The following is a 21,788-nucleotide window of genomic DNA, read 5'->3' as shown; positions in this document are numbered from 1 at the left end:
CAAACAAAGGAGCAAACCATGATAGAGCTTGTCTTGTAAGTAAGGTTCCAATAAGCCCAACACATGACTCCTCCATTGGATAGCGTTCGGACTGTAAAACTATTATTAACCTGATTTGGTTGACGAATCCTCGAAACTTGGAACGTGTACCATCGAACTTGTCCGAAAAGCTAACTCGGGACTCCTTATGTTGTAGAACCAGTGGTGCTTGTCGAACCTGAGGCAAAGTTGCTTCTCCAAGTGCAAAAGTTTGAGGCTGGTGCAACCTAGCTTGTGCCATCCCAGATGTTCCATTATTATGAAGCCTTGCCACGACTCCTTCAATCTCTGCAATTTTTTGCGATAACGTAGCAAGGGCATTCATGATAGCATCTAACTTGGACTCTGAACTTTTCGTCATACTAATGTCTTGGCCTTTGGCCATTCTAAGAGAAGGATAGAAATGACTCTACAAGAAGACAATATTGGTTTAGAGGAGGATAATCCGCAACCTCTAAAATGCTAGTACACTTCCAAGTAGAGGGGTAATCCACACTCTAACAAAGAAGAAACTAGCTCTGATATTTGAGGTGAGCAAAGTCTCGACAAACTATCATGGACATAGAAATACAGACTTGAGATCTAAGAAGAAGTTCAAGAAGAACTGGCAAGAACTATATTAATCAGATGAATACAAGAACAACACCAGAGAGGTGAGCTAGAGCTCTAAGAGATGTGTTGTCGAGACTGAAGAACTCTTCAGCCTCGATTCCAATATATACTTCTATTTATGAAACTTCTCAAGCAACTTCTACCAACTAAGAAGCTTCTAGAAGGTTCCGGAGACTTGCTTCTAGAAGGTTCTAGAAACTTATCTCTAGAAGGTTCTAAGGACTATGTCCCTAACATCTTCTACCAACTAAGAAGCTTCTAGAAGGTTCCAGAGACTTGCTTCTAAAAGGTTCTAGAAGCTTGTCTCTAGAAGATTCTAGAAACTTGTCTCTAGAAGGTTCTAAGGACTATGTTCCTAATACTCTTAAATAAATATTTAAAATAATATTCATACATACAAGTTTTGGATTTTAAATTTAATCTTTTTTCATAGATAATATGTATCTATATATATATATATATATATCTGGAGAGAGAGAGAGAATCAAGATATAAAATAATATATTGGGATTTACAACAGAAGAATGAATTGATCCTTTTCATGATCTATTTTTATTTTATATTGTATTCAAAAACCTTGACTTCTAACAAAGACTTTTTTTCACCATGTAGAAAACCTTTGGAAAAAAAATCTACCATGACTTTTCAAAATAGACCTCTAGATATAATGACCCCAAAATCAACCCAACTTCCAACATCCTAATCAAACATCAGATATTCATGTGGCATGTGCAGCTATGTTATAGATTGTGAAATGCATAGGTGAAGGTATTGCAAAAGTAGGCTTTACATGTCAATGGTCATCGTTTAAAGGATTTTATTTGTTTGTTTCTTTGTTTGTTTGGTAGGGTGATAAGAATAGTTTGCTAATGCCATTCATTATACTTTAAGTTTTTTATGCACTTCTTCATGCTAATTAGAATGTAATCTCCACACCTTTTACCTGATATAATCTCTAACTTTACCTTCACTGCAATGAACAACCATGAAATATGAAATTTGGTTAGCAACAATAACACCTTCCCACAAAGAAAAAAAAAAAAAAAAAAAAAAAAAGAGAGAATGGCACACCAAGAACAGTATTTGGATAAACATTTAAAGCATAACTTACAATCAATTCCTCAAATCCAATTTACTGGATAAATAGCTCACTGTACTATGCTGCCCAAGAATTTCAAAATCACCGAAAACATTGCGATATTGCCATTCTATAATAAAAATAAAATTCAAATATAAATACAGACATCTTTCATGATATTCATGATTGAACATCTTATTTTATTTTAAATATTTAAAAAGTAAAAATAAAAAAATATATTGTAATATCTAATTCTATTTGTTAATTGAATATAATTAATTTAATATCAGAATTACAATTGAAGTTGAAGTATTTTGGATGATTTTAAAATATTATGTAATATATCAATAAAGTGTATATGTATGTGTATACATGTTTGCATATGTACATTAGCTTGTTAAATTTAAAAAACTGTTAATGTTACATCTCCAATTGATATTGTTGCATCCCATGTCACCTCCACATGATTTAAATTGACTAAAAAAATGTACTTCTATGCTTAGGGTGCATTTGGCAGTCTAATATTTCACTCCAATATTGACCCAGAAAAGAATAAATTGAAAAATAAGTTCTTGATATTTTTGGGAGCCAAATAATAATAATAATAATAATAACAAAAAAACAAAATTTTGAATTAATTCTTTTAAAAACAAATATTCATTTTCTATAAAAAAATAACTTGCAACTTATTTTTTTGTGAAATATCCACTATCTCCCTCTCTTATACCAAAGAAAGGAAAAAATGTGCAAAAGAAAGAGGCATATTAATAGCTAGTTGTCTAGTGGGAGTTCATGCGGGGTGTAACAATATCAATTAGAGATGAAGGGTTAACAACAGTCTAAGTTTATACTTACAAAGCTTCAAATGTGATTTCAGGAAGTGATCTTCTTGTGCTACTAGGACAAACAAGCATATTAGTGTGAATAATATAAGTATTTCTTTAAACAGAATACAATACTATCAATATGGTACAAGTATTGCAATAACTGTTCTGAGTATAGATTGAACATGCAGAGTGAGAGATTTGCACCTGAGCTTCCAGTGTGGCATCCCTCTCTTCAGAGCGCAAAATGAAATCAATGTCCAAATACTTGGAGCCACCCATCTCAGGCCAGGAGCATTGGGCAACTGATACAAAGGAAGGAGCACCACTACCACCAACCCACAGTTGCTGTGTTGGTGGGTTTGACAACAGGTTGAGGGCCTCAATGCCAAAAATGCTGATGGACCCATTCAATGATGCCATCATGACTCTGCCATTCATCTCATCCACAAGCAACTTACTGATGACCCCTGGTTACATGCCCAACCATAACACTCAATTTGATTATTAATCCAAATGAAAAAGCAAAAAAATAACAACAGCAGGTGATACAATCCCATTTGTGTTTACAACTCAGGTGCCCCTAGAACAGAAGTGTTAGTGTTGCCATGTATACATGCATATGAAATATATATGTATATATATATACATTCATACACACACACAGAGAGAAACATAAACACACATATCATACACTTCATGCATTTTTAGAACACCAGGGTCTACTGCAGAAGTTACAAGAAAACTGTCTCTTTGTGCATTGGCTTTGATTGTTATCCAATACAAACAGCAGCAGTAGGAGAAGGATGCAATTGTGGTACTTGATTAGGTGTAGGGTGTTGTGTTTGGATTTAGGAGCCCTAAACCCTGGTTCTAACAACCTCCATCCACCCAAGGACAGAAGGGGCAACTCTAACAGGCACATGAAAAGCTCTAGGAAGCTAATGCTGTAAACCTGCATGCTGAGGGTTAGGGTTTCCTCCTTCCTTTTGCAACTGGACAGCAAGTTTTAGGGTTCTGACTCTGCACTTGTGGTGAGCAAAGTAGAACAGGAGTTGTGTGTTGGGGGGGGGGGGGAGAAGTGCAACGAACCAGCATTTATGGTCCATTCAGAGAGAGGCATAGTTTGGTCCCTGCCTAATGGAAATGAGTAGAGCAAGAGGTACCCAGTGTTTGTGACTGCAATCAGCAACCCCCTTCTAAATATAGCTGCCACATGGGTTGCCCCCCTTGGCTTCATTTCATATGTAATGCTAGGCCTGCCAATGCATCCACATACTTTATTTTTTTATTTTGACACCTACAGATTTGATCTGCTGCATTAGAAACTAACATATTCTGTAACCAGAAAGCACACAGCAAACTGAACAAAAACAAATGCAATACAATCCATGGGGTTTTTCTCTGAAGATTGGTATTTTTCTTCCCTAAGCTCCAGAAGGTTCTTGAGGTACTTAATGAATTATTGGAAGTGTGGGTATTCAAGTTGGGTAAAGTATATATATATATATATATATATATATGCAGTAGAATACAGTCTGCATGTACCATACAACAAGATGCATACAATGAGAGAGAAGCAGGTACCTGAAGATTGAAGAGCAGAAGCTAGTCCCCATGCGCTGCGGGATGGAGTGAGGGGCATAGACCTTGTTGGGGGATGCAGGGTCCACAGTGTCATTAGCAAACATCTCTGGCAGCACCTGGCGGGATGTGGGCTTCTTCTCAGTATCCAGCAGGTGCAGAGGAGTGTCCTGAATTAAGATTCATTACTTGTCCTGGTTGCACACCTTTACAACCATTCACTTAAATCCAAGTTTATTCAAAAAATTGTGAGGTTAAAAGGGGGGTATTATGTACATGTGAACAGCACAAGAAGAAGAAGCAGAAGAAGATATTGAATAAAATATTCAATATGTAAATAATAATTTAATCTCTTCTTCAACTACCTAAAAATTTTAAAATGAACCCACTGGTGTTTTCAAAAGTATCATTTTATGGGACAATCAATCATTGATTAAATATTACTCTTTCTTTTGGAATAAGCCAACATGTACATTTGATATCTTTTCAATGAAAGGAGTGTTAAAAACAACTTGTTGGCCTTGATTTAATATATACATTTATGATAAGAAAATAAACATGTATTTTTTAAATAATAAACACAATTAAATTTCTATTTTTGATATACATGCAGAATATATATATATATATATATATATATATATAAATAACACATGGATATTAATCCATGTAAGTTGGTATCAGTTCAATTATACCACATCGACCCAAGCCAAAACTTGTATCACTCATTAACACTACTAATTTAAAAAAAAAAAAAAAAAAAAAAAAAAAAAAACTTGTTCATGTGTTGAACCATAGCCTCATGAACTAAATTATCCACGTGTTATTTATTTATTATCCCAGTGGATGGCAAGAATGAATTCATACATTCATAATAATAGTTTTATACATTTTTATCTGATGCAAATGTTATTGGTGGAATCACTTTATCTTGGTGTGAAAAAATTACACAATTTAAAAAATAAACCGTGAAAAAATAAATGGAGAAGACCACCATAGAATGAATATTGAGTAAAGGAAGAAAACAGATTTGAAGGAAGAAGAGATGACCATACGTATGAGCCAGCAAGCAATAACACATGATTCTGTGTTGGAATGCCACTATCAGAAGGTACTGGAAGATGGCCACTGCAATGGGCTCCTCCTCATACCTGCTTGCATAATTATTTTGAGTGTCATCATTTAGAATATTATAGTTTTGAAATACATAAAAACATATTGCATTTCTCCTTCTTAACTTGATTATTTTTCATTTTTTATAATTCTAACTTGTAAATTTCTTAAAGTATAAAGCCAACCAAAAGAAACTTCTAAATTTCAGCCAATAACAAGATGTAAAATTTGTAATGTTGTTACCATCTCCCCTGAATATTAAAACCCCTTGTATTTATGTTTTGAGAGCAACAACCAGTCATATTGTGAAGGTTTAAATGCTGGAATGTAAGGAAACTAGCGAGAACTTTGTGCCTAGGCTACATAGGAAAACTCTTTGAGACCCAACTTTCTTTCTAGTGTCTGACCTCATAAGTTTAGATGAACCACATATTATAATTATGAGATGGTACCCACTGCAGTGAAGAGTGAGGTTGTTCTTTGTTGCACACTGTGTATATGTTATTAAGCATACTTTACATGAAGCTATTGGAAGGAAAGATTCAGTGCACCACAAGCTAAGCTTTGACAATTGTTTAAAGGGCGTGGGATAATTTATAGTTACAAGTATTCAGTAAAACCCACCTCATGGCCACTCTGCATGATGGTGTGACACAGCTCCATAGCCTGACCATGTTGTCCTTGCCACAACTAGCAATGACCTGACGTTGATGACAAAAATCCATGTCTGTCACAGCACCTAATGTGAACACTGGTTATCCCACCCCATTCATTCCCCATCCCTATTTCAGTCTGTGCTTGCAAAATCCATTACTACAGACATATCTTAATAATAAATATTGATAAATAAACCATTCCAGATCTCATGAGAATAATACTGGAATCTATAAACCCTATGTCAATCAAACAACACCAGCACTCGTCAAATGAAAATCAATAGATTTAACTTTCATTTCATCATTTACTGATGTGCTCTTCAAACTGATCATACTGAAGTTAAAATGCTCATATCAATAAGCACAATACAATTCTAATGAACAATATGAGTCGTAGTGGAATGATCACAAGCCTAGAACATTGTGCAATGGCAACTGTTGGTGTTGATGGTTTTTGATACTATTTTTTCAAATTTTCATATGCTGTGGATCCATGACACAGGCTCAAATAAGAATGATGTCAGTGAGGCTGTGTGTATGCTGGGAAAGTTCAGAATTCCTTTCTTGGTGGTCCAATAATACACCTGCAAGAGATGCATCGTTGGACCAGGTTTAGGGTTTAGGGTTTAGACATTCAATACTTGATTAGTTTATTTTTTTAACATTTGTAAACACATAAATATGCTTGAACTTTACAGTATTACATAAACCTTCATGTGTAAGAAATATAATAATTATATTGATACATTATGTAACATCTTATTAATATTTTTCTTAGCTGATCACATATGTTGACATACAGAATTTTATTCTTAAGTGTGTAACTCTAAATTATGAAGCACAAGATTGAGAATGAGTCTTGATGCAATTGCAGAACTTGTGCATGTGTAACTACAAAAATTTGAGGTCACTATCAATGATTTGGAAATATTCCAATATATATATATATATATATATATATAATTTTATGATAATTTTAAAAATTACTGTTATCAATTCTTATATTTTTTCGTGAACTTTGATAATGTTCTTTCAGATTTTGATATATAAATTAAATTAATAATTTCTTTTTGAAATTTTGAAAATTTAAAACAAAATTCTTGTGATTCTTAAGAACTCTAATAAAAAAATCACATTCTAAAAACCCCAGACAACTATAAAATCTCTATTTTTCTATTCTAATGCATTAATATAAAAAGTGATATCTATAAAAACAGAATAGAATTTATTGATTTTTTTTTTGTAACTATGTTTTTTTTTATATAAAATACAAAAACCACTATAATGAAATTGTGGCAAAATTGTTTTAGTTTTGAGAGTGTTCCACATTTACATTTACATCGGAAAAACAAATTTGGCTTGTGGCATATTAATAGTTTACTTTTTTGAAATTCAATAAAATTGAGGAAAAATAAAATAAAAATGGCATCATATATCATTGACTGGGTTCAATAAAAACTTATTTAAATAATTAAAAACGTTTAAAATGAAATTGAACTTCAAAAAAAATAACTCATTTACTACATGTAAAATTATCAAAAATTATCAACAAATAATAAAATCATCAAAAAATTCACAAAATATGTTATTTATGAGATATGATAAAAGAAATTGATGCATTTATGAGTCCAAACGAAATGAAAATATATTCAAAATATCCATATTTAGTTTAAAAAATAGTCTTCTATTCATCTCTTTCTTTAATGCTGACTGAGTTGTATGCTCCTTGTAGATCTATTTTTCTATAGATCTTTATTTAATTGAGTTGGTCAAGAAATCTTAAAATTAGAAATAAAAGATATATATTTTTGATCGTGATCTTGTTAAGTTTCTAATAGTCTATGTATATTTGCAAAGCTCTATTGTTTCACTTTATAAATAAGATAAAAAATCTTACTAGAGATTTTAAATCGCATATTTAATTTTAGCCAAGTTTTTGTTAATATATTCCTTTAATTTAGCCAATTCATTTTGCAATAAGTTATAAATTGCTTTGAATTATAGTTGAGTTTCTTTTTATAAATCAATTGAACAATGATACTATTGATACTTTAGAAGAATATTTATATATACATATAAATATATATATATATATATATATATATATATATAATTAAAAATATCTTAGAAAGCTTAATTTTATCTAAAAATATCACTTGATATCTTTTCACTATCAAAAATAGGTCTGGCATATTTAATAAAAGTTGACCTTTCTTTTGCCACATGCATAAAAGCTTTTGTATCTAACATCAAGGATTTGGATGTATTAGACTTATGTATTTTTATTTAACTAATAAAATTTTGGATCAAATTATAAGAAAAGTTAAGGTCATAAGAAATCCAATATATCTGAGGATTATATTTTTTCAACCATGATAATCATAAAATAATTGGATTAAAAAAAGATCTTATTATATTAAATATTATCATCTTATTATAAACTTTAATTGCTACATCTAAATGAATAGTCTTATAGATAACATCTTTAAAAGATAATAAATAACCAACTATGACTTCTATATATACTAGTTTAGTTTCTTGATTAATAATATTTCTTATTTATTTACAAAGTCTTTGTCTATAAAACAAGATGAGACTCTCAAATCTAATAAGACTAAGACTTTGTGATTTTTAGGTCCTAAAAAAACTTCTATTGTGAAATAAGGTTAAGGATTTAAGTAGAGAATAAGATCTTTTCTTAATGTTATGTAAGATTCTAGCCACATGATTTCTATTGTAATTAAAGAAACTTATATAGCAGCCTATATATTAGTTGAAAGTAATCTTTGTCATAGTAATATGAACTTGATCTTTATTATTCTTTTTCAATTACTTTCTTTAAATGTAGCCATAAATACTTCAAAGAATGAATTTAAATTATAGATTAGTCATGATTATTTTTTCATCAAAAGCATAAATGAAGATAAAAACACTTCTCAATAAAATTGCATCTACAAATCCAATTTGAGTAAATCTATTGCAATATTGGAAAAGATGTAACTTAAAGTAGATCTTAATTTATTGTAGAAATCCTTAAAATTTTGATCTAATTCCATCAAACTTCTTAAGCATACTAATCCTTGCATCTTTAGTACTTATAGAAGCAAGACTTCTTGAATTTGGTTGTGATGCTGATCTATTTGTTTCTTTCAACTGAACAATTTTTTGGTATAGATTCTAGACTTCTTCCATATACATAGGATGGTTACTTCTATAATTCATGTTAGAATCACATGAGATTTCTACACTTAGAATATTGAAAAACTCATAAAGATCTATAATAGTTGTAAATTTGTTCTAACTTTTGCTTAGAGTAGCATTTATAATCATTCATTCTATAAAAAATTCAAAAAAAATCAAAATGATAAATTAAAAGAGTGTGATTCGTAACTTCTAATATCAAATGAATATTTCTACAAAGAAAGATAATCCACTCTCTTTAAGGAAAAGATTAATATTAAAAACTAAATTATTTACTTAAAGTTGATTAATTTCTAACCTTTAAAATATAATAATAGAAGTAGGATAATTCATTCACTTGTAAAAGAAGACAAGAATTATAAGTTAGTACTCTTATTAAACTATCAAAGATATGAATCTCAAAAAACTAAAAAATCGATATATTCTTGTGCCTCTCAAAAAGACTAAAAAACCACTGAAAGATGGTATAGTAGTAAACTAGAATAGCTATTGCTAAGAAGATTAGAAAGTCTTGAAACAATACTAAGGACTAAAAAGATATTCAAAAGAGCGAAGAAAGCTTCACTCTTACTTCCATATATACTGTTAAATTAGAAGCTATATGACAATGCTCTATAGGACCTCCAACTTGTTTTGACTTTGCAAGATATGTATCTTAACTTGTAGGGTAAGTTTCTTATTGATACACCACATAGTTGACTTTTTCAATAAGCTATCAGCACATGTGACAGGTGATTAATTTGTTAATTAAGTTTCTAACCTATCAATCAATTACAAATACATTTAAAGTTAAAATTGCAACTATGAAGCTTTTAAGAAGATTTTCTAAAAGATTTTATGAAATTAATTTATTTTTATCTACTTTTTAATAAATATGTAAGTTTATAATATACATGTAAAATATCCATTATTAACGAGCTTAATAAATGTCACGGACAAAAAATACAAACAAGAAATCTAAACAAGAAGTTCAAGAAGAAATGACAAGAACTAGATTATCAGATGAGTACAAGAGCAACGCCAAGAGAATTGAGCTAGAGCTTCAAAAGATGCGTTGTCGAGACTGAAGAACTCTTCAGCCTCGACTCCTATATATACTACTGGCCTATGGTTCTAAGGAAGCGCATCAAGAAGCTTCCCAAGAACTATGAAGCTTCTCGAGCAACTACCGAAGAGCTAGGAAGCTTCTCAAGTAACTTCCTAGAATCTACTAGAATATTCTAAAAATCTTCTAGAGCCTTCTAAGGGAATATTTAGGGAATCTTCAAAGAATCTTTAGGGAATCTTTAGGGAATCTTTAAAGAATATTCTAGAAGAATATTTAAAAAATCTTTTGGAAGTTTCTAGAGACTTTATTCTAGAAGGTTCTAGAAACTTGTCTCTAGAAAGGTCTAAGGACTATGTCCCTAACATCACCTCCTCCTTTAGCTTTGAGGTCTTCGAGAAGCAATGTTATCGTCAGTCAATACCAACGCAAGAAAATGAAGATCTGTCGCATAACCTCTATTATGAACTCCAATTGTTGTTCACGAGGCAAGTGATTCAATGGTCCTTGAAGCCAACGGTAGTGGCCCACGCCTTCAACTTTTGACCAAGCATGAACCTCCGTGTCTTCATTGTGAAATTGTCCTGCAAACACTCCTTCTGGCTGACCATTGTAGGCAGGCTCGACCTCAAATACAATTATCAGCGATCTGTTGCTCGGAATCCTTCGACGTCGTCGTGGTGCAAGCGGTTCTTCATCTCGCGGTCGACTTTGTGAGCTAGTTGCTTGAGATGACATGACAAGTGTAGTATCTTGGCTATCCATATTCAAAGGCTAAAACAATAAGAACAAACTTGGCCTACTAACAAAGTTCTACGCTATCTTGGAGAGAATGACTACATCAACTATGGATTTTGGTGGTGCTCTCTCCTCTTTTCTGTTTCCTGGATGAACAAGCTTCAATAAGAAGCTATCGTCGAACCGGCTTGGGTTTCTCAGGATATCGTCGATGAAACTCCTGTACCTTTTGTGGCCAATTCGCGAGATTTTTGGCCGGCTCCCATGTTCGTTCATTAATATCGTAACCGCTCCAATGCACAAAGTATTCTAATTTACCCCGTCTTTGTCGTGAATCCAGGACCTTTTCCACCTCGTATTCTTCATGGTTCTCTATTTCTATGCTAGGTGGTGGACATTCTACTCTTCCAAGAAAAGATGATTCTCGATAAGGCTCCAACAAAGAAACATGAAAGACAGGATGTACCTTCATAGTAGCTGGTAACTCCAAACGATACGCTACAGGATTGATCTGCTTCTGGATAACAAATGGTCCCAATCTCCGAGAGTCCAATTTGTCACATGGCCGCTTGGTCTTAATATTTCGTCGAAGCAGCCAAACTTTGTCTCCAATCGTGAATTTAGGTGCCTGATTCCGAAATTTGTCCGCGGACGCCTTGTAAGATTCTTGGGTAGTTTGCAATTGAAGCTTCAAGGTAGTTTGAAGCTGTGAAAGCTCCTTCACCAATCTTTCAGCTGCCGGAATGTTAATCGTTGACGAACTCCATAAGTCAAGCTTCGGATGGTATCCATAATTGGAAAAGAATGGCGTTTGTTGAGTTGACGCATGAAGGGTGTTGTTATATGCGAACTCGGCTAGCAGTAGATATGCGACCCAATCATCTTGTTGATAGTAGATGGTACAACGTAAATATTTCTCTAAAACTTGATTCACCTATTCTGTTTGACCGTCCGTTTGAGGATGAAATGTCAAAGAAAGCTTGATATCCACCTTCAATATTTCAAAAAGAGATTTCCAAAACTTTGACACAAATTGGGTTCCTCGATCCGATACGATATCATCTGGTAGACCATGATATCGATACACATTATCAAGAAAGAGTCTTGCTGTGTCTTTGCTTGACGATGTCTTCTTGCAAGAGACAAAATGCGCCATCTTTGTAAGCCGGTCTACGAAACAAAAATGTTGTCAAATGAATTCGATGGTGGTAGATCCGTAATAAAGTCCATGGAAATCGAAGACCATGGTCGGCGCGGAATAGGCAATGGCTATAGAAGTCCATAAGGCCGATGTCGAGGGTTTTTGGATCTTGAACAAATGTCACAAGATACAACAAAATCTTTCCCATCCTTCCACATTTGAGGCCACCAGAAATCGTGGGAAATAAGTTCCAAGGTCTTATTGAATCCAAAATGTCCCGCAGCTGGAAAGTCATGACGAGATTGAAGAACTCGGAGTCATGCTGACCCTTTTGGAATATACAACCACTCTTTGAAATATACTAGATCTCCTTCCATCTTGAATTTATCATCACTAGCATATTGCTTGATATCAAGGGCTAGAGAATCTTCAATGGTTGCGGCCCGTACTTGGTCAAGGAAGTCAGCATCAATTGATACAATAGTTGCGTTGAGCCGAAATTTCTCTAGCTTCAACAATGTCGTGCATTCTTGATCAAATGCTGCATCTCCAGCCTTTGGCGCGAGATATGATCTCCTTGATAATGCATCGGACAACCCTTGTTGCTTCCCACGCCGATAAGTAATAACAAAGTCGAACCTGGATAGCGACATACTCCACCGAGCTTGACGTCGATTCAAAACTCGAGCCGACATAAAATACTCCAAATTCTTGTGATCTGTATATACGGTCACTGGATGTGTAGTTCCTTCGAGAAAGTGGCGCCACTCTTGGAAAGAATCTACTATAGCAAGGAATTCCTTATCGTGGATCTCATAGTTGATCTCAGCAGCAGAGAATTTTCGAGAATAGAACGCAACTGGATGGAGCTTCAAATCTACGCCCATCTGTGAAAGTACAGCTCCCTAAACAAAATCCGAAGCATCTGTCTCCAAATAAAAGGCCTTTGTAAAGTCCGGATGTACCAAGATTGGAGCTGTAATAAATACCATCTTCAAATCTTGAAATGCTTTTTCTGCGATAGGTCCCCATTCGAGCTTGTCCTTGCACGTTAACCGAGTAAAGGAGGCAGCAACTTGAGAATAATTCTTGATGAAGATCCGATAGTAGTTAGCAAATCCAAGAAAACATTGTATGTCCCTAACCGTCTTCGGAACTTCCCAAGACATGATTGCTTCCACCTTCTTTGGATCCATCTTCAAGCCTTTCGTAGTCGCGATGAATCCCAAAAACTCCATCTCAGTTTGGTGAAATAAGCACTTCTCTAATTTGGCATAGAGTCCTCGCTCTCGTAGTTTTTTGAGTACTAGACGAACGTGCTTCTCATGTTCTTCCTCGTTCTTAGAAAATATCAAAATATCATCTAAATAGATGACAATAAAATCGTCTAGATGCTCTCGAAAGATGTCATTCATCATGTGTTGAAAGACCGCTGGAGCATTAGTGAGACCAAATGGCATGACATTGTATTCAAAATGGCCATACCTTGTTCGAAAAGTTGTCTTCCATTCATCTCCTTCCTTGATTCGCACAAGGTTGTAAGCTCCTCTTAGGTCAATCTTTGTAAAGATCCTTGCATGCCCAAGTTGTTCTAGAAGACTAGAGATCAAAGGCAATGGGTAGCGATTCTTTTTTGTCACCTTATTGAGACCTCGATAGTCCACGCACACCCGTAGTCAGCCATCCTTCTTCTTCACAAATAAGATTGGTGCCCCAGCTAGCGACTTCGAATGACGAATGAAGTTCTTGGCTAGATTCTCGTCAATGTACTTCTGCAACTCAGTCAACTCCGTTTGCGACAAATTGTAGATTGGTCCAAAAGGTGGTTGTGCTCCTTCTTGCAATTCAATGGCACAGTCATAGGGTCGATGCTCTGGCAGCATATCAACATTCTTCTTTTCAAAGACATCTTTGAATTCTTCATACTGCTTTGGAATAACCAAAGTCGGAGTTGCATCTTCTCGAGTCGAAGTTGCGAAGTTGAGAAGAGGTGTATTTTGCTTCGCTTCCTTCATAAAAGCCCTTGCACCTATAAACAAGGATTTGTTTTTAGACATTGTCTTGGCAGATTCCACCTTCAAGGAGTTTGTTAGAAATGTCACTTTTCGCTACTTCCAATCTATCAATGGATTATATCTATTAAGCGAAGATAGTCACAAAATAATAGGACATGAAGGGATCTTGATAACATTAAACACAATATTGCTCTCATGGTTTTCAAGACGTACCTTCAATGGTTTAGTTTTATGGATATCGTTGCCGGACGATCATTGTCTTCGTGTCCTTTCATGGATAACAAATGACGGACTTCTACATGGACAGGCTTAAGTTTCTTTACAAGAGAAATATTGTGAAGCTTGGCAAACTCTTCATCTATAAAGCAAGCGGATGCATCCGAGTCTAATAAAGCATCGACTTGTAGTTCTTGAATACCGAGATGTAAAGGTACCATAAAACAATCTGAAGGTTGAGCTGAGAGAAAGGGACCTTCATTAATTTTGAATGTTGAGATGTCTAGCCGCACGATCCCTATTGTGGCTGGGCGTCCTTGTTTTCCTGCATGCTTGTACTCCTGAGTCTTGTTGTTTGAGGCTTCTGTTTCTTCCGACAATCTACAGCTTTATGGCCCGCTTCTCCGCAATATAAACACAAGTTTTGTTCAAATCGTCGCTTCCTTTCCTCAACTGTGAGGGGTTTGAAACGTACCGCATCAATTTGCATGGGTTCAGGATCTGTGGAGTGATTCTCTGGACCTTTTGAAAATGTAGCAAATGCTCCATCATTTCTCCAGCCTGATCGTCTTTCTTGTCGTAATTCAAAGAGGCGGTTGTCACAAATAATTACCTGAAATATAAGTTCTTCTAAAGTATCCGCCTTAGGCATGGTGATCAATAAGTTCTTGACATCATCTCTCAGTCCATATCGAAATTGTGTCATAAACGCCTTAGTATTCCAATCAAGATCACATATAAGCTGTTGAAATTCTGCAGCATAGATTGTAGCAGAACGTGATCCTTGTCGCAGATTTTGTATCTTTCTTTCAGCCACTCTTTCTCGATCGCTATCTCCAAACGCAGCAGTAAGTCTCTCTATGAAAGCCTCTAGGTCGTACAATATTGGAGAATCCTTCTCCAATAGTGGAGCAAACCAAGAGTGAGCATTTCTTGATAGAAGAGTACCTATGAAAGCAACCTAGGTAAATCCATTCGGATAACGAGAAGGATATAGGCATAGGTAAAGCCGTACTTGTTGCACAAAACCTCGGAAGTTGGCTCTTGTTCCGTCAAACTTGTCTGGCATACTCGCTTTTGGTTCTTTCGTACTAATCCTTGAAGTATCTATAGGGGTCGTATGTGACACATGTCTGGCTTCTCTCAGTCGAATAATCTCTTGTTGTAGGCTATGAATTTTGCATCTAGCTTCTTCGGTCACTAGATCAATTTGAGGTTCTTTACTTGAATTGCGAAGAAATGTAATCTCTTTTCGTACACTATTCATAAGAGCTTGAAGATCTGCAAGAGTTGCCACTCTATTGTCTACTTGTAGAGATGCACTGTCTATGACCTGGTCTACTTCCATATTTAGAGAATAGATGGATTAAAATTTTGAGAGAAGAAGAAATTGCTACGTCTCTTGGAAAAAATTGTAGCACTACTTGTCACTAAAACCTACTCGGAGAAAAGAAAAAAAAACACTAAACGATTTCAGTTTTAGAGGAGGGTAATCCGCAACCTCTAAAAATGCCTCAATGCTTTCGAGAAGAGGGGTAATCCACACTCTATCAAGAAGGCAAAGCTCTGAAATCGATGTTAACAGTCTTTTCTACTAGCTATGCTAAACAAAAAGAAGGAATTAATATCAGTCCAAGAGAGGGTAATCCGCAACCCTTAGAACGCTCAAGTATCTCCAAGGAAAGGGGTACTCCACTCTCTGCCTCAAAGAACTAAGCTCTGATATTGTGATTGAGAAAATATCAGTTTAGAGGAAGGTAATCCGCAACCCCTAAAGCGCTAGAATACCTTTAAGAAGAGGGGTAATCCGCTCTCAAACAAGAAGGATTCAGCTCTGATATTAAGATAAAGGTAGTCTCGACAAACTGTCGCGGACCAAAAATACAAACAAGAAATCTAAACAAGAAGTTCAAGAAGAAATGACAAGAACTAGATTATCAGATGAGTACAAGAGTAACGCCAAGAGAATTGAGCTAGAGCTTCAAGAGATGTGTTGTCGAGACTGAAGAACTCTTCAGCCTCGACTTCTATATATACTATTGGCCTATGGTTCTAAGGAAGCGCATCAAGAAGCTTCTCAAGAACTATGAAGCTTCTCGAGCAACTACCCAAGAGCTAGGAAGCTTCTCAAATAACTTCCTAGAATCTACTAGAATATTCTAAGAATCTTCTAGAGTCTTCTAAAGGAATCTTTAAAGAATCTTCAAAGAATCTTTAGGGAATCTTTGAAGAATATTCTAAGAGAATATTCAAAGAATCTTCTGGAAGTTTCTAGAGACTTCTTTCTAGAAGGTTCTAGAAACTTGTCTCTAGAAAGGTCTAAGGACTATGTTCCTAACAATTGGAGAGTCGGAGAGTTGGAGAATTGGAGAGTCGGAGATTTGGAGAATTGGAGAGTTGGAGAGTTGGAGAATTGGAGAGTCGGAGGGTTGGAGAATTGGAGAGTCGGAGAGTTGGAGAATTGGAGAGTTTGAGAGTTGGTGAGTTTGATAGTCGGAGAGTTGGAGAATTGGAGAGTCGGAGAGTTGGAGAATTGGAGAGTTGGAGAGTTGGAGAATTGGAGAATCGGAGAGTTGGAGAATTGGAGAGTCAGAGAGTTGGAGGGTTGGAGAGTTGAGAGGTTAGAGAGTTGGAGAGTTGAAAATTTCTAATTACTTTTATTTTAGATAGTTTACTTTTTTATTTTAGAGTTTCTTTTATGTTATGGTTATTTTTACTTTTGAGTAGGTATATATTGGAATCAAAGTTGAGGAGTTCTTTAGTCTTGACAACACATCTTTTGGATCCCATGCTCACCTCATACTTATTATTTGTAGGTTTAATTGAATGCTTATGTGGTATTTTTGTACTTATCTTATTTATTTTGTTGATTTTTATAATGTAAGTCAAATTATTTTAGCAAGGTTTTTATTTCCATAATGGCAATTGGAATGATTATTTGTTTTGTATTGTCACCATTGCTACAACAAATGTGAGTAAAGCAAGGCAAGATAAATCTTCAAAGGCAAATAAAAAGAAAAGAATACGTCTTTATCATCATCTGCATTCCCATCCCCTATATCCTCATCTTTAACCCCTAAAGGACCAAGGGATTTTAGTCGAATCTCTATTCCATTGATTAAAATTTGCTAAGATGAACTTTCTGAAGATGTAACCATAGAATCTTCTTCTAAACTTATATGAAATGAATGATGTGATAAATTTTTAGTGTTGTAAAAATATAGGTTATTTGTCTAAAAAGATCAGTTATCTTCGGAATTTGGAAATCAACTATTCTAAATATTATTTTTATTGTAAGTACACTATATGATTTATCAATTCTATAAGTTTTTACTCTCAATAAATATTTTACCAACCATGTTGATAATGATCACCCTCTCTTAAGTAATATATATAGTTGTACTCTCAATAAAAATCTTCACCAAAAGTAAAAAGCATTAGCGCTTTCAAATCATAAAGAGCCACTACACTTAACATGAAATTCAGTGTGATGGAATTTGTTAAAAGAACCAATGGACAAACAAATTGATTCTTTTGAACTTGTCAGCAATCTGCTCTCCTAATCTGTCCAAAACAATGATTATGGCCTGCTTGCCACTTCTCATTATAGGATGTTGTTTCAATTTCCATATGTGAAGATGCTCAAAGATGACCTTCTTCCCTTTTAGCTAAAAGTTTTTTCCAACTCCATCATCCCAAGCTCGTTTCAAATAAAATAAAAGCATGAAAGTAAATATACAAAAACTTCTAAAATCATGAAAGTTAATGTACAAAATCTCCAAAAGCATTGATAAGAGTATCAAAGTAATAACATAAAATAAAATAAAAGCATGGAAAACTTGTGTCCTCCGAACAGAACATTGCAACATACTTTAAAAATTTACATTTCATCAAAAATATATGAAATCACTTGTGTTCAAAATGTGTGTCCATCAAACAAAACATTGTCTTGAATCACGTCCCGACTTCCCTCTAAAAATTTAATTTTAATTTAAAAAAGAAAATTGATATCTAGTATGGATTTTTTTGATACTGTAGTTAATTAAAGATCATGTTTTAAGAATATCCTTTGTGTTTAGGATTTTGTGATGTATCATAGAAGGTGACACAAATCATCAAAAGCAGTTCAGAGGAATTTGTACTCCATTGATCAAAAACTGCTAAGATTAATTTCTTGCAAATGTAACAGAAGATCTTATTTTCAACTTATATGAGATATGTGGTAGATTGCACAGGGTTTGTGGTTTTTCTCTGACCCCTAAAGGATCAAGTGTACCTGTGGGGTACAAAAATAATAAATACAATTGTATGCGGAAACATGTGAGAATGAAGTATTGCAGATCTTAGGATGTGTCTATTGTAATGTGACCATGAAAATAGAGTTTTTATTTCTGTGGTAAAACTGTGAACTATGTGGGGGCTTTTAGACATGTGAGATCAGTCCTTAAAACAATACAAATGTCTACTTTGTGTCATTCAGGAAAACATAGTTGTAAATTTGGTATAATCTGCATTCATGATAATATGACTGATATTTGAAATAGCGCACCTGAGGACTTTTTAAGCCAAGAGTAAATAAGTGAAAAGCTGGGTGTTATGAAACTTGGAGAATCATGTCCAAAATTTCAAGCACCATCCAAATATGATTGAAACATTTTGCAGAAGTATGGATTACTTCAAGGTGGTCACCGTGACTAGCATTTAATGATTCCATGGATTGCCATAGGATATCAATTTCAGGGTTGTCTATCGTGACAAAGTGACAATGACGTGCCATCAGGACATGTCGTGTGATAATTAACCTCCTCCTCACGAAACAATAGGGTCAATCTAGGGTCAAAGTAGGATCTGATGCCTAGGGTGGATAACTTTCTTACCTCTATGCCATGGTGTCGATCCTAAACCCTAAACCCGGACGAAGGCAGTTTCGTCCATCCTTGTACGGTTGTCTCTAATATCGAGCCAAATGCATCCAGCATTCAAACACTCCGTGCTCCAACTCACATGCATTGCCTCTTCGACAGCTCTTTTTCCTAATCAATCTCAAACTAAATAATTAAAAATAAATAAATAAATAAATAAAAAAATGACAGAAGAAAGGTTTTTGAGGCTCTAATTATTCTAAAGAAAAATCTATAAGAAGATTCTAGAGACTTACCTCTCACAGGTCTTTTTCCTAAACACTACCCTCCAACTTCTAGCTCTTGCTCCTTATGTTAAAGTAATTTGTTAAAATTTTAAAGAATTAAATAATTGATAAGCATTCTAGAACTTACTTATTTGCAAGCTATTCATGCTACTTCTCCTTTCTTCTTGTGCTCCTTCTTTTCAATCTACAATCGATGCTAGAAAAATAAATCAAAATTCAATGAATTTTTTTTGAAAAGAATACTAACCTTGAATTATGACCTGAACTTGTTGATCTTCTCTTCTCTTCATTTCTTCTATTTTCTATTTTTTTCTAAAATTTTCCTACCTAATTTTTTTACTTATTTCTTCATCTTGACCTTCTTCTTTTTTTATTTTTTTTTGTTGATGAAGAATTCTCTTGAATTCTTTTTAAGCTTCTTCTATACTTTTCTTGTTAATAGAAGATACATGAAAGACAAAGGAGGTGATTAAATTCTCCTACCACTAAAAAAAGGCCCTCCACTAGAATTTTACAAGATGAAAAGAAGTGATACGAGGAATAGAATGAGCGATCAAATTATGTCACGGCCATAATCATATAAGCTAATAATTACATATAGAAATAGGTAGAAGTAAGTAAAAGTAGATAAAAATAAGTTAATTGTATAATATTTAATATAAAAGCTTCCTAGAAACTTCCTAGACGCTGCCTTGACTTCATAGGTGTCTTTAATTGACTTTTTGGATTAGAAACGTGGTCAACAAGTTGGCCATGTGCCACACATGTTGTTAGCTTGAAGATCAAGCTAACTATGTGGCCCACACGTAGAAAAACTTGCCTTGTAAGTCAAGGCATGTGTCCTACAAAGTCAACACATATTGGAGGTCCTATAGAACGTCGCCACGTAGCCCCTAGTTAGATAGTATATATAGAGACAAGAGTGAAGGCTTCTTCACTCTTGTCAACTCCTTTCTTGCTTCTAGTCCAGGTTCAAGAGTCTTTAGTTTCTTGTCTTGCGGCAATAGCCATTCCAGTTTCCTTTTAATATACCTACTTGTTTATATTTTGACTTATTATATCGAGATAGCCTTTTGGTGTATATTTTTCCTCATCGAGTCTTTGTCTTTGACAGATTGACAAGAGTACACTTATAATATCAGAGCTTTGTTTTTTCTTGAGTAAGAGTGGATTACCCCTTTCTCTTGACAAGACATAAGCGTATTAGAAGTTTGCGGATTATCCACTTCTAAACTGATATTGTTCTTAGTATCTTCTTTGTTATCAAGTCTTTCTTTTCTTTTGTCTTGAGCAATATCAAACAAATTTTTCTTCTTAGTGTCATTATGGCAGATCTTGTTGAAATGAAGAGTGCAATGGCACAAATGCAAGAGCAAATGAGGGAGTTAATGCTTGCGATGCATCAACTCAATTCACCAACACAGGAAAGAACAAGAATAGCAAAAAGTGGAGATATAGAGATGATCGGAGCTGCTTCAACATCTACAACAAATCATGTTCCTTCTCCAATTGTACAACACCCTATAAGCACTAGAGAACCAAGAATTGCCTTACTTGAGAAATTTGATGGTACGAGATCAAAGTTTCGAGGGTTCATCAATCAAGTACAATTGGCAATTGAACTTCAACCGCAAAGCTATCCAACTCCATGATCACAAGTCAGGTTTATTGGCACTCTACTTTCTGGTTCTGCATTATCGTGGTTCTCGTCTTTTCTTGAACAACGAAATCCAATATTGGACAATTTGGAAGCTTTTTTGGCGGAGTTTCGATCTATGTATGGTGAACACGATGCAACTCGTGTTGCAACAAATAAGATCCGAATTCTGCGACAAGAAAATCGCTCAGTAACAGTATATGCTTCACAATTTCGACAACTTGCAATTGACATCAAGTGGGATGATGCTGCACTCATCAGTCAATTCCTTTATGGATTGCAATACGAAGTAAAGAAATTGATGCTCAACTTAGCTGATCCTCAAACTTTGAGTCAAGCAATCGATTTTGCGGTAAAATGTGATAATCGACCTTTTTGAATTTCGATCTGAGAATCATTCACGGGAACCTCAACGTTATTACTCAATGGCAACATCAACATCTTTGCCAAACGTACATTCGGAAGTAGAAGACATGCAAATTGATGCGGTATGTTTTAAACCTCTTACTAAGCAAGAAAAGATTCGTCGTCGTCAAGAAGGATTATGTTTATATTGCGGAGAACCTAAGCACACTGCTCAACATTGTCCAAAGAAACAACGCAACTATAAAATGAGGGGTACGACGGTCAAAGAAGACAACATGTCGGAAAACGGATTCGTCCAGCTACAATAGGGACCGTGCAGCTGGAACCTTGTACAATTCCTAATGAAGGTCCTAT

The 21,788-nt window shown here is 34.6% G+C and overlaps 1 protein-coding gene across 1 annotated transcript; it reads right to left on the bottom strand.

Moving 5' to 3' along the window:
• Positions 1–1,105: 1,105 nt before the first annotated feature.
• LOC112273582 (uncharacterized) lies at positions 1,106–4,276 on the bottom strand. Its single transcript, XM_073529558.2, has 4 exons — positions 4,141–4,276; positions 3,646–3,812; positions 2,761–3,023; positions 1,106–1,621 (listed from the first exon to the last, which is right to left on the bottom strand). The coding sequence occupies exons 1-4, from the start codon at positions 4,242–4,244 to the stop codon at positions 1,619–1,621; spliced, it is 537 nt and encodes a 178-aa protein (XP_073385659.2). The 5' UTR covers positions 4,245–4,276; the 3' UTR covers positions 1,106–1,618.
• Positions 4,277–21,788: the final 17,512 nt, after the last annotated feature.

This window comes from Physcomitrium patens, chromosome 20, assembly GCF_059467195.1.
Source record: "Physcomitrium patens ecotype Gransden chromosome 20, ASM5946719v1, whole genome shotgun sequence".
Classification (NCBI taxonomy): Eukaryota; Viridiplantae; Streptophyta; class Bryopsida; order Funariales; family Funariaceae; genus Physcomitrium; species Physcomitrium patens.
This window is presented reverse-complemented; position numbering and strand designations above follow the sequence as displayed.